The 22,735-nt window shown below is 39.2% G+C and overlaps 1 protein-coding gene across 3 annotated transcripts in view; it reads left to right on the forward strand.

Moving 5' to 3' along the window:
- Positions 1-22,735, forward strand: part of LOC129765249 (neogenin) — a 371,600-nt gene that overhangs the window by 321,660 nt on the left and 27,205 nt on the right. The window contains exons 1-5 of one of the 3 annotated variants that reach the window (XM_055765354.1): positions 9,910-10,111; positions 10,222-10,533; positions 10,596-11,352; positions 19,228-19,343; positions 19,723-20,278. In XM_055765354.1, the coding sequence (XP_055621329.1) occupies positions 9,925-10,111; positions 10,222-10,533; positions 10,596-11,352; positions 19,228-19,343; positions 19,723-20,278 (1,928 nt within the window). In that variant the 5' untranslated portion in view covers positions 9,910-9,924. Of the gene's footprint in view, positions 1-9,909; positions 10,112-10,221; positions 10,534-10,595; positions 11,353-19,227; positions 19,344-19,722; positions 20,279-22,735 lie in introns of those variants that run through there. The other 2 variants (XM_055765356.1, XM_055765355.1) reach the window with 2 other exon arrangements.

The following is a 22,735-nucleotide window of genomic DNA, read 5'->3' on the forward strand; positions in this document are numbered from 1 at the left end:
TATTTCTGGGGGTTTCGAAAGAATTAAAAATTATACATCTCACTCATTGTGTTGTCAGGCAATGGTTGACAATACGTTCCAAATTGCTGATTGTATCCCGGAAATCAATGAACACAAAGCTGCGGTAGGCTTTCCGGACAACATAGTTCATATGAGCTCTGGAGTTAAGTTTGCACTCCAAATAAACACCTAATTCTTAACATAGTCAAGTTTGGCCAGTGGAACCAGATCAAGATGAAAGCCGAAATGAGTGGGTTTTGCCTTCTAGAGAAAGTTATTGTTTGGCATCTAGCACAAGTTATTGCACCATTTCTGGGGAATAAATTTTCAATTGCCATTGGCGAAATAATGCGTCTACCACAGACTTCTCGTGGAAAAAAGGCTTAAAATCGTCAGCGAAAGAAAGTCGTGAGCCTTCTATACTAGGTTCCATCATTGAAATATACCGAAAGTATCAGACCAGAATGACTTCACTGAGGTATTTCTGAAGCAGCCGAGGATTTATACTTCCACTATCCTCTGAGATCTCTTCTTCCCCTTCCAAAAGTCCATCCTGTAGGGGAAGGATGTCCTAATGCGTTCCTACACCTACCCTCCTTTGTATCCCAGGAACGATACTTCCTAACGAATTTTTAGTAGTGTCAAATGAAACGTGCCACAACGCTGACAATTTGATAATATGGTGACTTTTTTCTGGCTCTCTTCATTCTAGCGTTTTAGCGCCATTTTGCGATTTCATTGCTTCAAAAACAGAGATGAAATATTTTTGACCTGTATAGAAAATGAGTTCAATGTTCTTTTAGATTGCGAAACATTACAAAATAAGGCAATTCTAATTGCTTATCGATGTGCACCCGTGGCCGAGTGGTTAGCGTCTCACACTATCATGCCGGGTGTTCGGGTTCGATTCCCGTTCTGGCCGGGGGATTTTTCGTCAAAGAAATTTCCTTCGACTGGCACTGTGGTCACGCGTATTCTAGAGCTTGCCCCTCGGAATTTATTCAAGGCGTGTTATTTGGCTTAAGGAATCTCAACTAAGTATCAATAAATGACGCTTGTTAATGCATACATTGAGACGGCAAAAGTTCCACAGGAAACGTTAACGCGTTAACGCCAGAAGAATTGCTTATAAAGGGTGTGTCACATCAAATTGCATCACGGAAAAAACGCTGTAGAAATTTAATTTTTAGGAATTATATCTTCAGCTTTCGCTTATAATCAGATAAGAGTGTATAGATCACGTTGGCCATGCTTCACTGTAAATTTTTCGTAAATTTGGAAAAATGTCGTCGAACGAAAAAGAGCGTCGTGAATTAATCCTGCAAACTCATTTCGAGAATCCGGAGTTGTCACATCGGGACATCGGTAAGATGCTGTGAATCGTCCAATCCACGGTCAGCAGAGTACTAAAACGATACTTCGAGAACCTAACCATCGACCGGAAGGTAAAGAACGGCAAAAATGGATGCTCCGTCAGTGAAAAAGATCACAAGCGCGTAGTTAAGCAGTTTAGACGTGATCCGAGAAGTTCGGTCCGGGATGTCGCCAATAAGCTGAATTTGTCAAGTTCATTCGTCCAGCGGACCAAGCAGCGGGAGGGCCTGCGTACATACAAGGTTCAGAAGGCTCCTAACCGCGACGAAAGGCAAAACATGGTGGGGAAGACGCGAGCCCGGAAGCTGTACACCGAAATGCTGACGAAGCCGCATTGCCTGGTAATGGACGACGAAACCTACGTCAAAGCGGACTTTCGTCAGCTGCCGGGCCTGTTGTTCTTCTCCGCAGAGGACAAATTCAGCGTTCCGGAGGAGATTCGCAAGCAGAAACTATCCAAGTTTGCCAAAAAGTACATGGTGTGGCAAGCGATCTGCTCTTGCGGAAAGCGAAGCGCCCCCTTCGTGATGACCGGCACGGTAAACGAGCAAGTTTACCTTAAGGAGGAGTGCCTACAGAAGCGCTTACTACCACTATTGAAGCAGCACGAGGGCCCGACCATCTTCTGGCCGGATCTCGCTTCGTGCCACTATTCAAAGGACGTGTTGGAGTGGTACGAAGCCAACGGGGTCACCTTCGTGCCAAAGGAAATTAACCCGCCCAACGCGCCGGAGCTTCGCCCAATAGAGAAATATTGAGCGATTATGAAGCAGGCCCTCCGGAAGAACCCAAAAGTTGTCAAATCGGTGGCGGACTTCAAGAGAAAATGGATTTCTGTTCAAAAAAAACTACAACCTGACGTTGTACAGAACCTTATGGACGGGATAAAGAGGAAGGTGCGAGCATACGGGCTTGGGCTCGAAGTATGAATAAAACGAAAATGCCAAAAGTTGTTTAATAGTTTTTATTTTACTGTCTAAAATTTTCAAAAGGATCGGTCTACTGGGCGAATTTCTACAGCGTTTTTTCCGTGATGCAATTTGATGTGACACACCCTTTAGTACGAGGGTCGTTCAAAAAATGATTTTCAGTACCTCAGAAATCAGGGAAAAATAAAGTTAGTGCGAAGTGCGTAGAGGTCAACGATTCGATAACACTGAAGAAATTCGTGACGCAGTTACATCGTACTTCAAAAAGTTGGAAGCACTTCGCGCTCGGAATAGAAAAACTCGTGCCACGCTATGAAAAATCCCACGAAAATCACCTTGTTTTTTGTCCTAACTTTATGTTTCCGCGATTTCTGAGGCATTGAAACTTACTTTATGAACGACCCTCGTATGTTCATAAAAATAAGCTATATAAATTACATCCACCTGTTACCTGTAGTACACGGCATGCCCTTATTTGGGAAAAGTCGGAATGGCCCTAAGCCGAACCCCGGTTTTTTTTTTAGCCCTTTTGTTTATTTTAGGCTCATTAGCATTTTAGCTGTAACAGAGCCGAATTTCAATCGTGTACATGTTACATGTTTATCATATCTATAATTAGCACATTACACAGTTGCCATGTTTTCGGCGTTAGAGTATTCCCTTCTATACCATTGCATATGGTACACATTTACACAGTTGCCATATAGGCGTAAGAGTTTTCGTTTTGTTCATCCATTATCGAGTTAGACCGGACAGCGGAGACAGTTGATTGATCATTGTTGAGTTATTTATAGAACAGCAGCCCGATGTTTCTTGCAGAGCAGAGCAGTTGTATGGATGAATCGATCTTATTTCGACCGTGGATCGATCTCCATCGCTGATGATTGTTGCGTGGACGTAGTTATTCTGTAACAACACAAAGATGGTCAATGAGGGCCCTGAGTTTTGAACTCACGATCGATCGCTTACTAAGCGAACGCGCAACCAATGTGGCTACGGAGACCCCCAACCCCAGTTTTCGCACCATGATTGTTTACACGTTCTCTCTGGCACTTGCCATCAATGGCTCGCACAGTTCTGGTTCATTCAGTGGCACTCACTACCGGGGAAGCGCATCTGATTTTACTATCAGATTCTTTTGATGAACTCCTCGTATACATCCGTGTGCATGTGCGCAAGGTATTGTTGGATTTCATGCCATTTCCGGTCTTTTAGATCCGCTTTTAACGAACCAAAAGTCACCATCCTCGATTTTAAAATGACATCGGAATACGATATTCAACTTCCACTGGTAAGACACCTGCAACCAATACCCAAATCGTATGGGTTTCCATATTTTTTGTCATTCAATACTATTATCATCAAACCGGAAGTTGAAACAAGATTATATTCTATATTCTTGAATCTGCGTTCATCTATTGATGACAATACATAGAAGAAAGTTCATTTGTATGTTTTGAAACGGAACTGAAAATAAAACATTAATGTTCAATTGCCAGAAGCAGCAAAAAGAATGGATCGTATACTTTGCGTGACGTGACAACAATGAAGCTTACAAAATGCTTAACCTCATGCAATCAATAATTTGAAATTATTAATTTTGCGACTTGGTCCCCTCTGACTTAACATCGACCATATGATATTCGACGAACCAACCACGACTAAGAGCAGCATCCTGTTTTCAGCCGTTTCACAATAGATCTTTGCTAGAATCTGTATTGCTTAGAATGAATATTGAATGAAGAATTGCGACTGTCCGTTTTCTGGTAAGTGCAGTATATTTCTATCACAGTTTCATCACTTGGGCATCGAAGAACTCCCACAATCAAAAACAAACAAAAGATGGGCTCACTGATTCTCAATGTATTTATATTTTCACACTAGCTGTCCCGATGAACTGTATCCTGCCTCAAAGCCATTTTTTATATGAATACTTATGTACATTCGCATTCATATAAAAGTATTCATATAAACGTGATTGTCCTCCGTGACGTGACAACAACTTCTAGAGACAGTTGTTTCTCCTCTATTTGTGGGCAGATTTTAACCAAATTTTGTGGGTTGATGAACCTCATTGTTTCCTCTGAGAAACCCAAGTATAAAAATGCTTGAACTTAGGGTCATCTGATAAACTAAAAAAATGCTCTATGTTTGTGACGTGACAACACTTCAAAAGACCTGTTTTTTCAAATCCTTGTTTCTCACAAATGACAAAATGAAAACTAGGTCTACCAACGGCTCTCCAAACAAGTATTTAATTATCCATCTAATGGTATATAGACATTGAAGTTTTGTTCAGCAACTACAGAGATATCTCAATAAACATAAAAATAGTGAAAACCTAAAATATTTTAAATATAATTATGTAGTTTTTTTTAAATAGCCTCTCTCGAAGGTTTGTGGGTAAGAATCATATTCGTTTCAAAGAATTAATGATATAACTAGTGCTTTTTCAAATAAATTATTAATTTGATCCTAAAACTAGATTTAAAATTTGGTTCCCTGGTACATAACCTCATGGAATGGGTCATGTTTTACTGCTAGTGATTAAAGAATTATGAAGAAGAAATGTGTCTGATAATAATTTTATACTATAATGACGAGTTTTGGTTGAAGCTGGGGTGTTTTTTTTTCTATTGTTGGAAAAAATCATCTTCGCTAAGATCAAATGCATAGATTTTCGGGATAGGTTGCATCGAAAACCTATATATTCCAAACGAAAATTAAAATAACAGGCATCCAGGCAACCACTGAATATGAGCAAATGAACTTTTGTCTTTCAATATGTTTTGATGTTTATTTTTTCCACCCAGTGTCATTTTTATCTTGATTATCGGAAACGTCAGAACTGAATTTCAATTCAGCCAAATGAATATCAGCTGTTGTTAACTTCCAACCTGAGGCTGATGTGTGCGGTTGGGTTTTGCAGCTACCGGATGCCGTATTCGGAAATACCTTATGAAATTCCCGATGTCGCAAATGACTTGACGGTAGCTAAAACCACTCGTATCCATTCTGCATATTCCGTTGCTACCGTTCCGCCAAATAAAATTTATTTTGAACTTAAATTCACTGCCAGAACGAATATCGTTTCGGATGTGATGAATATCAATTTGTTGCTTTTGATATCCAAAGTATAAATAACAGAGAAGTTATGAACCCCACTCAATGTCGCATTCATTCATTGTAGCAAATTTGTTCATGCAACAGCGATATGAACAAAATGAACTCGTTTGTTATTGTCATCAATATAATGAGGGCAGTGTGTTTCAAGCTGAAAAAAAGTCATTTACACTGGAACAAAATCATGTTCTTTCGTTGGCCGGAAAAGAGTCTGAGAAATGGTATGTGCCAAAATGTATACAAGTTGTAGGAGCAAAATTAATATTGAGTTGGGGAAAACGAAATGTCGTATATTGTCAATATATGGCAACACTTAAACATATCTTGTGTTGTACTTATCGCATCGGGTTATACTATACGGCTATTTAAAGACGACAATCTGTGCTATAAGTGTCATTTTGACAGTGTTGTGATTGTCCTTTTCAGTCTCAAGTTATAGCGCGTCAAAGATGGAGTCCACCAAGCAAGAAATTCGTCATATTTTACTTTTTACTACTACTACTGCAACGAAGGCGGCCGAAAAAAATCGTTTAGTTTATAAACCCGATACTCTAACGATTCGCACAGCACAGCGATGGTTTGATCGATTTCGTTCTGGTGTAGTGGCTGTCGAAGATACACCCCGTACTGGTAGGCCAATCGTCGTGGAAACCGATAAAATCGTTGGAATCATCCAAGTAGACCGGCATGTGAGCACTCGCTCGATTGGCCAGGAACTGGGTATAGACCATAAAACCGTTTGGAACCATTTGCAGAAGATTGGATTCTAAAAAAAGGTGGATGTATGGGTGCCACACGAGTTGACGCAAAAAAAAATCTTTTAGACCGAATCAACGCCTGCGATGCACTGCTGAAACGGAACGAAGTCGACCCATTTTTGAAGAAGATGGTGACTGGTGATGAAAAGTGGATCACGTACGACAACCTAAAGCGAAACAAGTCGTGGTCGAAGCGCGGTGAGCCGGCCCAAACCATCGCCAAGCCCGGATTGACGGCCAGGAAGGTTTTGCTGTGTGTTTGGTGGGATTGGAAGGGAATCATCCACTATGGGCTGCTCAGCTATGGCCATACATTCAACTCGGTTCTCTACTGTGAGCAGCTTGACCGTTTGAAGCAGGCGATTGACCAGAAGCGGCCAGAAATGATCAATAGGAATGGTGTTGTTTTCCACCAGGACAACGCTCGACCTCACACATCTTTGATGACCCGCCAGAAGCTACGGGAGCTCGGATGGGATGTCCTATTGCACCCACCGTAAAACGCTCTTGGTGATACTAAGTTGGCCTCAAAAGAGGCTTGCGAAAACTGGCTGTCTGAGTTTTTTTTGCAAATGAGGAGGGGGGTTTTATAAGGGGGGATAATGGAGTTGCCTTCTAAATGGCAACAAGTTTGCGAACAAAACGGTACATATTTGACAAGCGTCAAATTTCGATCAGAAATACGAAGAAATACGAACGGCGCATATTTGACTTAAGTTGGATAATTTTAAGTATGTTAAATAAAGCGTCAAATTTCGATCAGATATACGATATTTCTTTTTCCCCAACCCTATAAATTGATCGAAGATGGAAATAGAACTTTTTCACACTCGAAAAAAATGAAGGAACACAGTGCGAAGTCGAAAATTTTAGGCGATTTTTGAAATGCTTTAAAATCGTGACATATCAACGCATGAAGACGGGATATAAATCTCTTCAAAGAATAATTTACATGGATATTTTACAGAGAAATTTGCATTTAGATGTACTGGATAAAAATATCGGGAAGAATTAAGAAATCGATTTCTTTTTGTTTTTTCAAAGATAGCGAATCCAATTAATTTTATCAACTATCTTTCATTTGATTTTTATAATGTTGTTGTGGACCATTCAGTACTGAAATATTATTGTATGAACGAAAAATTTCGAATTCGTATTTGATATTAAATAGTTCAATAAATAATCATCGAAAAACAGTTTTGAAGATTCTAATAAATTCTATACGCCCAGGATTTTTTTACGCAGGGGATAAAATTTTGTTATAATTTGTCGCGGTACACCATAGTAGATGTACTTTGAGTATTTTCTCAAATTTTCATTTCCAAGCCTATTGAGAATGAAAAAAAAGAAAAACTCGTTTTTCCACTATAGCTCTTATAGTGAACCATATAGGGGAATTATCTAATTATAATCTGAAAAAAATCACACATATCTATAAAAGGCGTAGGAGCACATTTAAATACGAATTATAGTAGTACTGAATCTCTAAATACTAAAAAATCAATATTTCTAGACTATTTTAAGTACTTAAATTTTTTAGGAATTTTTTTTTTATTATTGATGCACTTTCAGTTTTTTTTCAATTTTTTATCTCAAAGCTATTGAGAATGGTATGCTAAAAATTGAAAGGTACGTTTTTCACCATAGATCCTATGGATAGGGATTCGAAAAATAATTTCTATACAATAGAAATTTTTACTTCCTTTTTACTTTTTACTTCCTTACCCAGCCAGACCCTTTCCCCCGTACAACTCGTGAAAGTTTTGGCCGAGAACTTTTCTCATATTCGATTCGGACCAATGAAAATTTGGCTAAAGATAAATAAAAACATTCTTTGTCGAATGATTACTATCTCGAAAATGTATTTTGGGTCCTTTCGAATAATTTTTTTTCAATTTTCTTTAAATCAATTGTGAAATAACCATACAAGTTGTATAGGTTAGGCTTAGACCCTTTTCCGACCAATGAAAATTTTGCTAAAGATAGATAAAAATATTCTCTATCGAATGAGTATTATTTCGAATATGTGTTTTGGGTCCTTTCAAATAACTTTTTCCAGTTTTCTTATATATTTATTTCACCCATACAAGTTGTATAGGTTTTGGCCTATACATTTTCTTAGAACCTTTTTCGACCAATGAAAATTTGGCTAAATGTAGATAAAAATATTCTCTACCGAATGAGTATTGTCTCGAAAATGTGTTTTGTGTCCATACAAAAAACTTTTTCCAATTTTCTTTGAATTTATTAATTTCTCCCGTACAAGTAACTTTTCTTAGACCCATTGGTCGGAAATTGAAAGGTACGTTTTTCACCATAGATCCTATGGATAGGGATTCGAAAAATAGTCAAAATTTCTATACAATAGAAATATTTACTTCCTTTTTATTTTTTCTTCCACTTTACTTTTTACTTCCTTACCCAGCCAGACCCTTTCCCCCGTACAACTCGTGAAAGTTTTGGCCGATAACTTTTTCCCATATTCGATTCGGACCAATGAAAATTTGGCTAAAGATAAATAAAAATATAGTACTATCTCGAGAATGTGTTTTCGGTCCTTTCAAATAACTTTTTTCGATTTTCTTCAAAATAATTAATTTCTCCCATACAACTTATTTTAATTCTATGGTTAGTAAGGGATACAACCGATTACTCGCGGTTGATTTCCTCCCATACATCTTGGCCTATAACTTCTCTCAGACCCTTTTCCGATTAATCAAATTGTGGCTGGAAGATAGGTGAAATATTTCTCTATCGAATAACTTCGATAACTCTATTCGAACAACTTTTTTTGATTTTCAAAATTCTGTATATTTTCCTACATTGACTTATGCTCACGTTTCAGTCTATAACTTTTCTCTGCCACGATCAAGAAAAAAATGAATTATGTGGAAAGATGAATGATTCAATTCTCTATCTAATGAGCATGATTTTAAAGGTTGTTACTTGATAAACAATCAATTTATTTCAACTGAAATAATTCATTATTCATTAAAACCAGCAAGACGTTCAATAGAAACTTGCAGGCAACAAAAACTTTTATCCGCTGAACTTTCATTCGCTAACTTAACACATAGAGGCGAATGAACTGCAAAGTTTAAAGCCTCTTAAAAACTCGCAAGCAAAGCAAGTAACTTCACACAAGTCAAAAGGTGCGGTCCCAGGCGTATGTCTTGCAGTTTTCTTTCCGGTCCTTAAAGTGTTAACATTCAAATTTATTTCTCTTCAAACCATGTAGCTCGAAACTTCAATAGAGACAATTCCATTCATCTTGATTTCCCTTATACGCTCAACATTTTTAGCGCTACCGAAAAGAGAACACAAACAATCGATTGTAGCTGTCATTAATCTCGAATGATACAAACGTATCAATATCCCTCTGGATGTATAAGCATATCTTCCCTCCCACGCGCCTATTAATCAAAACTCTTAAGCGCACTCGATTGGCTACGAAATATCACATCCCCGGGATAAAAACAGCTTTCTTTGTTCAACCACACAACCCACCACAATTATCGTGTGAAGATTGTACTTTTTCTCACACCATCTCCGATATGACCCAACGCCGATGGGCAGTAAACTATCGCCGCCGCCACCGACGCCGCCTCCACGGGAAACTGTCGATGACGGCGCAGAAAATCTCCTTCCCGCAGATATGAACTGATGTATCGCTCGACATTTGCCGCTGCCGCAGCGCGCGGTTAGCATCTGTTTTATGGATCGTATTAAAAAGTGGAAGAATGAAAAAAAAAACCCAATCGTCACGTTTCTCCACCCAACGGACAGTGTTTGCGCTTTTGTGGCCACAACATGTGATTACAATTAACTGGAGTGTGCGATATACCGAGGACGGATCGCCTGCTTCCTCTTCCACACCCTATTGTGGGCGCGCGCTCCGCTCGGCTGTATCCATCTGGCATGTAATCGGTCAGCATTTAATTAAGCTATCATCAGTGACTGATCGTTTGATGAATTGGAAGTATTAAAAGAAATTTATCAACTGGTATCTTCTCTTTTTGTTTCGTTTCCATTTTCAGCGCTGGAGTTCACAATCGAGCCATCGGACGTGACGGTGCCGGAGGGAAATTCTATCCTGCTGCAATGCGCCGGCAGAGTAGATCCGAAGGTGCTACGAGAAGGGAAAATTGCTCCCAATATTCGGTGGCGAGGGCCGGACGGACAGGACATCGGCATCGTGGGAGACACGTTCCGCTCGCAGCTGACCAATGGGTCGCTCTATATAAGCTCGGTGGAAAACAATCGCGGCCTCACCGGGTTCTACCAATGCCTCGTCAGTGTGGATGGCATCGGAACGATCGTGAGTCGATCGGCCAGGGTTGCCATTGTTGGTGAGTGGATATACATTTTCGAACACACGACAGCTCATTTAATTTCTTCATCGAATTCACAGATCTTCCGGAGATAAATCTGGATTCGCACGAAATCTATTTGTACGCCGGCCAGACGGCGTACTTCAAGTGCATGTCCAGTTCGTTGCCTCTAAGTCTGGGCAACCGCTACCATATCGAGTGGTTAAAGGATGAATCGCCGCTGCGAATGGATCTCACAAGAATGATTATGCTTCCGTCGGGGGCACTAGAGATCGACGAGGTGGTACCCGCAGATAGGGGAACCTACCAGTGCAATGTGACGTCTGGCACGTTTTCTAGGTTGAGTAGCAAATCGAATCTGAACATCAAATCGACCGCTGGCCAGCCTCAGAGCTTTGCTCCGCCTTCGTTCGTGATAGTTCCGCAGCCTCAAACGGTACGGGAAGGAGACACAGTAATACTGGACTGTGTGTCCAACGGCAATCCCAAGCCAACCATCAAGTGGCTGCGAAATGGGGAAGAGATTGATATGAACGATTTGGACTCTCGGTTCCGGATCATCGGTACTGGTTCGCTGCAGATTAATTCCATCCAAGATACCGACGCAGGCGATTATCAGTGTCGGGCCAGCAATTCGGAGGACTCGCTGGACGCTTCGGCGACGGTACAGGTTCAGGTTCCCCCGAAGTTTATTCTCAGCCCCGACGATAAGACTGCGTACGAGAAGGAAGAACTGGAGCTGCAATGTTCGATCCATGGGAAGCCAACGCCCGTGATTCAGTGGCTGAAGAATGGGGACCTCATAACGCCAAACGAATACATGCAGATCGTTGGGGGGTAAGTGTTGTAAATGGATTCAGACAAACGCAGGTTTATAACACTATTTTTTAAGTTTAACACTATTTGTAATATGCTTCGGATTGTCCGATTTGGGTCAAACCGTTTTGTCGGAAAATTTGTTACCATTCCAAAGGTAACTACATGATGTCTCTATCATAGAGGTCTCGATTCTTATTAGCGAAAAACCATAGCAATAGATTTTTACAATCTTCTCTTGATCCCGATTTCTTATCGCTCTGGAAATTTTCCAATGCGAGAAAAAGGTGATAATCGTTTGGTGCCAGGTCCGAACTATAAGGTGGATGCATTAAAACATCACAATCAGTGGCGTCTCGTCCATATGTGCACCTCATGCACTGCACAACCTATTATTCAAAAAGAAAAAAATATGAAACGCTCCTACTATGCTATGCACAGACTAAAGCTCAAAAAAGGAACGTCTGGAAAGTATGAAAAACATACGGTCCACGAACTGTGCAGAATTACGTATATTGGTTCCTATTTTGTACCATTTATTCTATGCTCTCTCCAGTCAGTGCACATCGATTAGTGCACAAAAATTACGTATATCTATACACTGACTAATAAAATTGAGGGGCTTAGAATGCAAGAGGTGTAAGTGACTTGATCGATTTCTCTTCATCAACTTTTTATTTAGCATCAAAACTGCAAAAACGTTCCAAATTAAGTTTGCTATAGAATCCGATAGATGAGGTTCTGACATATCTTCCACATTGTCAAATACAGCTGGGAATGTATTTGCAGCGAAGTTATGACCAAAAGAGAGAGTCGATGTAGAGAAATCGATCAAATCACTTACACCCCTTTCATTCTAAGCCCCTCAATTGTGTTGAAGCTTCGGGTAACTAAACTGCCAATGTGTTGGCAACGATTTCGTGCAGTGGACTCTGTTCACAAGAGAAGAGAATGTTGGTGGGTTGATTCAGATCTCCTCATCGATAGTTTCTCCCGATTCTCTCGTAACCCGAGTTTAGACAACCAGATCCAGATCCACAATCGGCGCGCTTTGCGTAAGATGCTTTTATATAGCGGCTCTCTGAAAGCTTGCTTGACGCAGATGATTTATTACGTCATCGACATCAGTCTCTGTGCACTTTTTCGGTGAACAGATAGAGCGGCGCTCACACGCTCTAGTAAATTGCCAATGTATTAGTGTATGTATCGTGCATATTTTGCTTTGCACGTGAGGAGATCCACGCTTAAGATTCGCAGTCGGATTGGCGCACTCCAGATGACTAAATTTCATCCTGTTTTTTTCGGTGTGCCAATTGAGAGCGAATCTAAATAAATCATCAATAAATCATCACAAATCACACTGTTGGGCAGTATATTGTCGATGAGTTTTTGAAAAGGCCGTTTGCGAAAAGAACTGTGGAAGAGAAATAACTTTTTGCGAAAACGGATTTTCCGCGACCAAAACTGGACAAGTTAAAAACGACTTGTGCTAGAATCGGTAAAATAGTTACACGGAACTTTGATGCTACAGCTCAAGAAAGCTATTTTGTTGGTCTTGTTTGCTGTTGCAGAGCCCAGTAGGAAACAGAGTAGAGATACTTTTATTTATTTTTTTAATTTTTATTAAAAGATACATTCATCTGACATAAGTCTTAATGAACTATACAGAGTAGGATATGCAGATTTGAATCATCCATCTTTCGCTATAAATACTCATTCAGCTACCAAAGAGCACACCAACAACAGCATGACATGCCGCACGTTTGAGAAAACTTGCATTGAAGGTGCGTTAGATCATGCTAATGGAATCGTAAGAAACAAGCATAATTCAATTGTGTAGAAAAACAGAGAAGGCATGAAAATTCTCATTGAATCAGTTTGTCTTCTCAGTTCACATGGGCAGAGCTTCCGATGAAAGGTTCACATGGGCAGAGCTTCACGATGAAAGCATAACGTCTGTAAATAAAGGAAACTATAAGGACATGTGTAACGTTTTGGCTACGAAATATATGTCGGTTTCCGTCTTCATAAATACCACGGTAGTATTTTCTGGAACATCAGAATAAATTCAGAATGAGTTTAGTTTACTGCATCAATTTGGCATATCACCTGCTAAGCTGGTTGCGCAAACATATGATGGAGCTCGAGTGATGTCAGGAGATAAAGGTTCTCCTTTCCAGGCAATCGCAAAGAAGTCGTTTCCAAACGCTAATCATATTCATTGTAAGACGCATGTTCTCAAAATTGTTTTTCTGCACTCTTGCACGAATAATTCAAAAACAAGGAAATGTTTTTCTTCCCTCTTTTCGTTGGCACCATTCTTTATCCAAAGCCCAAATTGCGATTAGGAGTTGAAGAGATTTATGCAGCAGAATATCCCGTACTTTTGCAGAGTCAAGTGTGCCTATAGCTCTAGGATGATCAACATAGTTGAAACATATAATAAATAAATTTCTACTTGTCTGCAAGAAATGTAGCTAGGTAACACAAAGTGGGATGGTTATACGATTTCACTCGCACCAGGGCTGTAAGGATACATGCTGGATTTTGATACAATTTTCTTCAATCGCTTCAAATTTCTCATTTACCAACATTCTGTACCATACACTACAACAACGAGAACTCTAATTTTGACAAAGTGAAATTAGGAAATGAACTGAGAGTGTTCTATACGAAGCCAGAATTTGCCGAGAAGAAAACACCGGAGATTATAAAAACACTGATCGGTAGCAATCTTGACGATATTTTTCCGGAAATTGTTTTATTCGCAAAGCTAATACTAACGCATCCTCCAACCACAGCATCGGTCAAACAAAGTTTTTTAGTTCTTCATAGACTGAACACCTACTTATGATCAACGATGGGAGAGGAGCGACTGAAAAAAGCTTATGATTATGGCTATTGAGAACAAATCGCTTCTTGAGCTTCAGCATTAGGAGCAATTTATTGCGAATCCTTTTTATGACTGATTTGCGATTTAAATTTCATTACCGTATCACCAGAAGAAATTGAATTAAATTGTCTCTGAAAACAAGACTCTAATATTATGTTTAAGAAACATTCTATCGCTAATAGCTCAAAATAAGAATTAGACTCAGAGCTGTTTGAAATATGAGGAAACACGAGATAGTTCAGTCAATCCACTAAAATTCTTAGATAAAAAAAACTAAGCACTAATTAGCCCCTTTCTTTTGCAATGTTGAGCAGAAATTTATCAAATTTTGGGTTTCACTGGTTCACCGTGTAGGTGCACAACTAGTCAATTTACTCACGAGACGCCACTGATCCCAATCAATCTCTCGGAATTGTGTGACTTTGCGTTGCTCTGATGGAACACAACACCTCTTCTGTTGGCCAATTCTGAACGTTTCTAGTCGATCGTTAGCATCAAACGGTCCATTTGTTGATAGAAGAGATCACTTGCACTGAAAAAAAATTATTTTTTTAAACTAAAAAAAATGTAAATAAATTAAATTGTACGTATTTTACTGTTGCAGTATCAGCACTATAAACACTAATCACAATTTCAGCGGTCTAGCTTGTATTTTCACTATTATGAAATAAAAAGTATAAAATGTACCGAATTTGCTCTTTGTTGACCTCCATTGTTAGCACCCTGCCACTCACAACAGAATGGAACAAACAAAAAACAACGAGAGATTTATTACGCGAGATATTGATCACTAAATCCAGCCAACGAGAAAATGATGGATAACTTTTTCCCCAACGTAATATAATAATGAGCTGGATTCCTATATCTGAAAATGCTACTCAAAATTTAAAATGTTGGCTTGTGGCATCGAAATAGACCGAATACTAATGAAAATTGTACAATAAGTATTACACTGAGAAGTGTCGTTTCTTTATGAAATGTTAGAGCAAAAATATATGTGTTATGTGGTCGAAAAAAATCATGACAAACTGATTTACTTCTAAGGTACCCGTAGCACAACAGTGCTCTTTAATAAAATTTGGTAGAGAGTTCTTGGTAAACACAGAATTAAGGGTGAACCCAGGTCTGGAAGGTCGAAAAAAACTATTTTGACGTAGGACTACGTCTTTCATTTCTATACCGGGGTGTAAAATCAAAGTTTCGAAAACGAAAGCGTTACGCCGGAGACCGAGATTTTGAGCGTTAATAGCTCCTAAACAACTGAACGAAATGGTATGATAAACACTTCATTCGAAAGATAAAATGTCTACGCGTTATATACTTGTTACTTTTTGATCCAAAAACTTGTTTCAATAGTCTTAAAATTGCTTTCAAAACAGGCTATTGAAATCACTAATCGGTATATAAGCGAGCGCCGCTCGGAAATCCACTCAGTTCTAATTGAACAGCGATTGGAGCATGTTGTTGCTGTTGCGGTGAAGCTCTTTATTTATCATGAAAGCGCGGATGAACGGTGTCACCAAGAGCCTGTTTGTGCACCCTAGGCCAGAAGGGAATCTATCAGGAGGAGAGTGATGCCACAAACGGTTCCCTGGGAAGACATCGCTACACACACATACACGCGCGGCTTTTAACAGGTGGTTATCGAGTTGGCATTAACCACTGGTGGGCTTCCAGTATCGAGGAAAATGTGGAAATATCTAATCGTTACTGAGAATAATCTGCCAGTTCCTCTGGGAATTTTCAAAATATATTCATGTGAAAGAGTTTAATTGAATGTTTTCTATCCATGTTACACTGTGACCAAATATGTTTCAATCAAGTGCTATTAACAGGTAGTTATCGAGTTGGCATTAACCAATGGTGGGCTTCCAGTATCGAGGAAAATGTGGAAATATCTAATCGTTACTGAAAATAATCTGCCAGTTCCTTTGGGAATTTTCAAAATATATTCATGTGAAAGAGTTTAATTGAATGTTTTCTATCCATGTAACACTGTGACCAAATATGTTTCAATCAAGTGCTATTAACAGGTGGTTATCGAGTTGGCATTAACCACTGGTGGGCTTCCAGTATCGAGGAAAATGTGGAAATATCTAATCGTTACTGAAAATAATCTGCCAGTTCCTTTGGGAATTTTCAAAATATATTCATGTGAAAGAGTTTAATTGAATGTTTTCTATCCATGTAACACTGTGACCAAATACATTTGGTTTTGTGGTTTTTCAATCAATCGCAATTAACAGGATAGCTTCAGAAGATTATTCTTCCCCATCAGTAGGATATTTCCGTATCCAATATTGTATGCGCCCGCAATCGATTATTGCTCAGTCGCCGTAAGTTCCGAGCTCAGAGAGTTCATTCCCCTCTAGTTTGCCTTCCAAATTGCCATCGTAAACCACACCTTCTCTCGATTCAATCACACACAAAAAGCATACTTAAGCGATATTCTGGTGGTGAGACACATTCATTTTTCGTGAGGACATCGACAAGACAACATCGTTGCCTAACGTGCTGGAGGAGGTGGACGGCGAAGGATCGACACATACACGCGCAGAACTCTTTCCGTTAGGATGCCATTCAGCATCGAGAAAGTTCCGGAAAGATCTAATCATTGCTGGAAAATAATCTGCCAGTTCCTTTGGGAATGGTTATCGAGTTGGCATTAACCAATGGTGGGCTTCCAGTATCGAGGAATATGTGGAAATTACTAATCGTTACTGAAAATAATCTGCCAGTTCCTCTGGGAATTTTCAAAATATATTCATGTGAAAGAGTTTAATTGAATGTTTTCTATCCATGTAACACTGTGACCAAATACATTTGGTTTTGTGGTTTTTCAATCAATCGTAATAAACAGGATAGCTTCAGAAGATTATTCTTCCCCATCAGTAGGATATTTCCGTATCCAATATTTGATGCATAAAACCTTGTGCCTCCAACGTAACGCTCTCGTTTTCGAAGTTCTCCAAATATTCATTCATTCAGAATGAATTCAGATTCAACTTCATACAAATGATCTCTATATCAACGAGAGTCCTACGTCACCCTTGCGGTTATACCATAGATATAACCCACTTCCTGTTTTTTGCTTGAGCATTTTTGTTGTTGTCCTAAAAGAATTTTTAGATATTTGATTTCGTTGGAAAGTTACAGCCAAAAGTATGAGTATCTCAAGGGATATAGTATTGCTGTGCGAATTTTCAAACGCGGCTTTTCTCGATACCATGTTGTTTCAGCTGGTGGTACAAGAAAAAATGAATTTTCTTAATCGTTACATAGCCGTTTTTGATACCTCATTTTTTCGTTCTTTTATGAGCTTCTAAAAAAATAACCCATTTTTTTTAGCAAAAATGGCAATTCTGATTTCAAAATTTTCATTGGAATTCGTCCTTCAGAACTACAGAGCCGATACCATCAGCAAGGTACCGATTTTCAGACAGCATCTACGCATCCAGCGTAATAATTGGTATAATTTTAATTACTGGCGTTACAGAAACCTCAATCGTCAAGAAATTTTTTTTTCCGTTTTTCCGTTCTTCAGTTTTCCGGAAAATGACAAAAAATCGAAAAATAACCAAACAAAAACCATTGGCTAAAACCTAATTTTTTTTCCTGTACGAGGTTCAATCCAATGGTTTTTTCCTACATCACAACGTGTGTTCTTTTATCAATGTTATAACGAAGAAAAGTTTACATATTTTCGTCTTTTAAATGGTTTAATTTTTTGGTAGGTTATGTGGGGTTATGTACTTTCCGCATATAATTGCTTTAAACCGAATTTATTACCCAATAAAGCTATATAATATTGAATGAAAAGCTTATCATCCTAAGCTATTATTTGATGTCAAAACTTTAACCATATGGTTGCTTTCCAAAGCCATGAAAAATTATCGTTCAAATTATCGTTGTTCATCAACACCATTAGTGTTGGGAAAGGACATGTTTGTTGTTTTTTTTTTACCCAAAAGTATAACCATGCCCATTTCAGCCCATTTGATGAATATTATCAGTGAAAAGAGGGCTTACGTCAATGCAGAAAATCAATCGCTTCAATGAACATTTGTTCGCATAGCTTGACGTAAGCACCAGGTTGCTTCGTATGTAGTATGAGCATTTACATATCCGATAATAATCAAAACATCTCCGTCGGTAGTTTCAGTGGTTGTCGAATAAAAACAAGTACGTTTGGAAGAAATTTCTGGAGGAGGTGTTCTTGGTCTGTAATAGTTTTGACATGGAAGTTAAAAATTAATCTAATTCACCGACTACGTCAATATCATTTTGATGTCATTACTAATCCGATTTTTTTGTTATCACCTTGAAGTTTCAAATGCAGAAATCTATGTAATTACAACATAAAAAACATAATTTTCTCTCTACATTCATCGCGGAGCTGTGAACAGAGAAAAATAACTATATGAGCAACGTTTCGATGGTTACTTATACTCATTTATTAGAAAAAGCTTATTAATAGGACACTATTATTTTTGGACTCTACAAAGAATTTGAATGGAACGCCGTATGGAACTACGTCAGTTATGTGTTCAATATGTGACGTTATGGTAACTTAATTTCAAAATTGTTCAATTTTTTCCCGAACAAAGAATGTTTGTTTGCATGTTGAGCATACGTATTACGGTGTGTAGAATGCGAAGCAACCAAAAAAGTCGATTTTCATTTTGTCGCTTACGTCACCTATACAAACATGGGCAGTAATATGGGTTTGATATAATAATAAGTATAATAATAATAATAAGTAATAGTAATATGTAATATGTAATAAAAATTACTGCTTATGTTTGTACAGGTGATGTAAGCGAGTATATTAACCAAGTGGGGTGAGGAAACTCAATGCTTTTTTAAATTCATGTTTTTTCTAAATTGAAATATGAAAAAGTAGTCTAAATTAATCAACTTATATTTAATACGTATTACCAAATGCCATCAATATTTCTCCCAATCGCTCATTGTGCTTTCGTTTCTTGTTCACCCACAAACAGCCACAATCTGAAGATTTTCGGCCTGATCGGATCCGACGCCGGGATGTTCCAGTGCATTGGCACGAACCCGGCCGGCAGCGTGCAAGCGGCGGCTCGACTGGAGATCATCGAACCAGGTAATTTATCGTTATCACGTGGCAACTTCTGCTGCAGCGTACCGAGTTTTTCATTTACTTGTGCTTGCATTTCCACTGCGTACCATTTTTTTCCGTCGGAAGTTTTCCCTATTCATTGAGAAACTTTTCTTTGCTTTTCGTTTCATCTGTTTTGCTGCCTCCTTTATTTCGTTGCGATTTATCGATTTCGGTTACTCCTCGTTCCGGTGCGGCGCGCGGATTATTTTGATTATGATTTATTGCCACTTTTGCCGGCTTTTAACCGCGGACGGTTTATTTGCTTTTCTGCATGCAAACTGTTTTTGTTTGTTTCACTTGTGCAATCCATACTCTGGTGTGTGCGTGTGCGGTGATTGTTGTTGACATGACGTGACCTCAGGCCAACCGAAGCGTAACAAGGGTAAAAAGTTCCACCCGAATCAGTCGACTAAAATGAAATCCTACGAAAAGCCGGTGCACTCAGACCCCAAGCTATCCAAGGTCGTTCTGGACAGTCTACTGTCCAAGACCAAGGAGAAGGCAAATGTGAATCAGAACAAGTTTCAGTACGACGAATACACGGACGATGACTATTTGGAGCAGGAGGAAGAGCACGACGACGAGGACGAGGACGGGAAGATTTACTCACTGAGACCAGACGAAGACCCGAACAAGTTGTACCAGTCGTTGACCGGTTCACGGTCGGCGGAAGACGGTGGCGAAATTGGCTATTTTTCTAATTCACACTATCCTAATGCTGTACCTTCCGCGGAACGTCCGAAATCGCGACCAGATGGAAGTGGAAAGTTTGCGGCGCCCCTGCCCGGACCGCCCCGTGATCTGCAGGCGCAGATCGTGAAGTCACGCTTCATAACGCTCAGCTGGCTGGAGCCGGCGAAGAACCCAGACGAAGTCATCTCGTACTCCGTGTACTACAAGATGCACACCAGCGATAGGTAAGTTGTGTTCCGTATGCGGTGATAATGTTTGCACCAAAATTTTGGTTTCGTTTGTTGTTTATTTATTTAAAAGGGGATGTTTATGATAGTTTTAAACTATGTTATTCTTCGATTGAGTTTCCACTTACTGCGATTACGGCCTCCACACGCTCCGTAACGCACAGCAGGTCCTAATAATGTAGCCTGGATGCATTTCTCACCAAGTACGGGTCAATGTTTGTCTGAGGTCACATATCCTTCGCCCAGAACGGCAGACGTTCCTGTAACCACTTACAAGTGCGGTTCAAGGTGTGGCACGGATCCCCAATCATGTTGAAATACAACATTTGGCTTCGGGTCGTACTGCTCTTTGACCCACGGAACAAAACACTTCTTCAAATCCCAATGTAGATCTCCGTGTTTACTTTGTCACCTTCTGGTACACCGGGTTCACCTTTTTTTGGTTCAGCAGACCGCATCTCGTTGGGCATAAGAATGCCCGTTCCAAGAATCTGCAATCTTTGCGGAATTAATACATTGACGCCCATTATCATCTGTTAGTTTTACAATTTAAAGGTTTTTTATACGTGATATCTGCTCGGACACTGTCCGGTCAATAGACCGGTGAATGTACTCAAATCTGCATTAATCTGAGTAGGGTGTGTGTTATTCTGTTACAAGGTGTAATGAATAATTTGGATTTTCTCGGTGTTAACTCTTTGTGGTCGCTTGTCTGCTCTCAGCCACCATAGCAAGAAACCATGCTAATCTTATATTTTACTCAATCAGGTATCAGTTTATGCTTTTCCTAAACGAAGCTTCATGTCTAGTGAACCTGTTCACGAATCAATACGGTGCTCCTATGAGTAATAGATAACGGCACTCGGTATCAAACAAAGTAGTCACTCACACAAAACAACGCACAATGTGTCGAATGCGTAGGAATGTGGGACAAAAATCATATCTGCAGAATTTAGCCATTGTAACACTTTGGTGTAATGGAAAATATTGTTACAAAGTAGCAGAACTACTGTTTGCACAAATGTCTCATGTCTCATGAATAATCGCATATGTGTCTCAAGCGACAAAATCTTTGTTAATCTAAAGTAAAAAGTTCTGATAATTTCGGATGCGCAGATATCATTATTTGAGTAACTACTGGTTTAAATTATGTTGAATTAATTGTTTTAAAGAGCAGAATAATTGTTTGCATAAGTGTCTTATGTCATCTGAATAATCTCATGTAAAAAATCTTTGTTTGTTAAAAGTGAAAAGTGCTGATCTTTCCGGATACACATTGTTGGCATTAATTACTCATTTTTTGCATCAATGGCAAAAGTGTCTCATATTCAACGGATAACAAAAATAAAATAATGCATTGATTTTACTTCATATGATTTGTTCTTGGAGACTGCTTCGAAAAATTTCTCACGAAGACGAATTATGAAATATAATTTAATATAAAAAAACCATATTAAAACACATTGCTAAATTAATACATATATATAGTTCACAGATAATAAATGAATCGTTTGTTTAAGAACCCCATAAACGCCATTTTTATCAAAATTGACTTTTTGGCAGATTTTGAATCCTTGAGGGTACCTACATTGACTATCAAAATTTCTGAAAAAGTTGAACCCCCTTGATTTGAGGTTGCAAATATTCGTTTGTTTGAGAAACCCCATAAATCCATGTTTCTAAATATCACCATGGGCTCGCAGCGTTAAATATACAATTTCATTCATTATTTACCTTCGATTTCCTAAAGGCTCGTCAACATTATGCCGAATGATGCCGATCGGCCTATACCAGGCGGCATATTCGGTTCGTTATGTAATGTGGACGCCCCATCGGGTGCGAGAAGCCCAAGACCCATCGGATGCACGAAGCCGTCACGAACACACAAAGTACAATGTCGTCAACGCTAATTTACTTCGTTTTATTTTGGTTCGACTTTCTCGAACCGGACCCACTTGTTTCGGGTTGGGTTCGGTTTGATTCAAGTCGGTTTTCGGCACGTCGGCAAGCCTGGGCGGTACGTCCACATTTAGCCGGCTTTACCGGGCGGCCAAGGCCGATTGGCGTAATGTGGACGCGTCTTAAGACGCATGCACAAATCAACATAATCGGATTGTCTTCTAATTTGGATTGTTACCCAGACATGACCGCGAAATGCAAGCGTAGTGTTCGGCGGACAATAAATTACAAAGCGAAAATCATAAAAAGGGCAAATGTCAATGGAAAGGCAGGCAAAAATAGAGGCAAATCATCTCTCGGAAACCACAAGCTTTATTTGATCTTGTAAGTCAACATGTTTTGTCGACTTCCGTAAAAGTATCCCACTAAAACATCTTCGAGAAAACTACGAGAAACTACGCGAGAAAACATCTATTTCGTTGGAAAGCAGTGGCCGGAAAACCCCAAATGACCAAAAAATCCACTTCAAGTTTTCGCAGTTCATTCATGTAGCTT

This window comes from Toxorhynchites rutilus, chromosome 2, assembly GCF_029784135.1.
Source record: "Toxorhynchites rutilus septentrionalis strain SRP chromosome 2, ASM2978413v1, whole genome shotgun sequence".
NCBI lineage: Eukaryota > Metazoa > Arthropoda > Insecta > Diptera > Culicidae > Toxorhynchites > Toxorhynchites rutilus.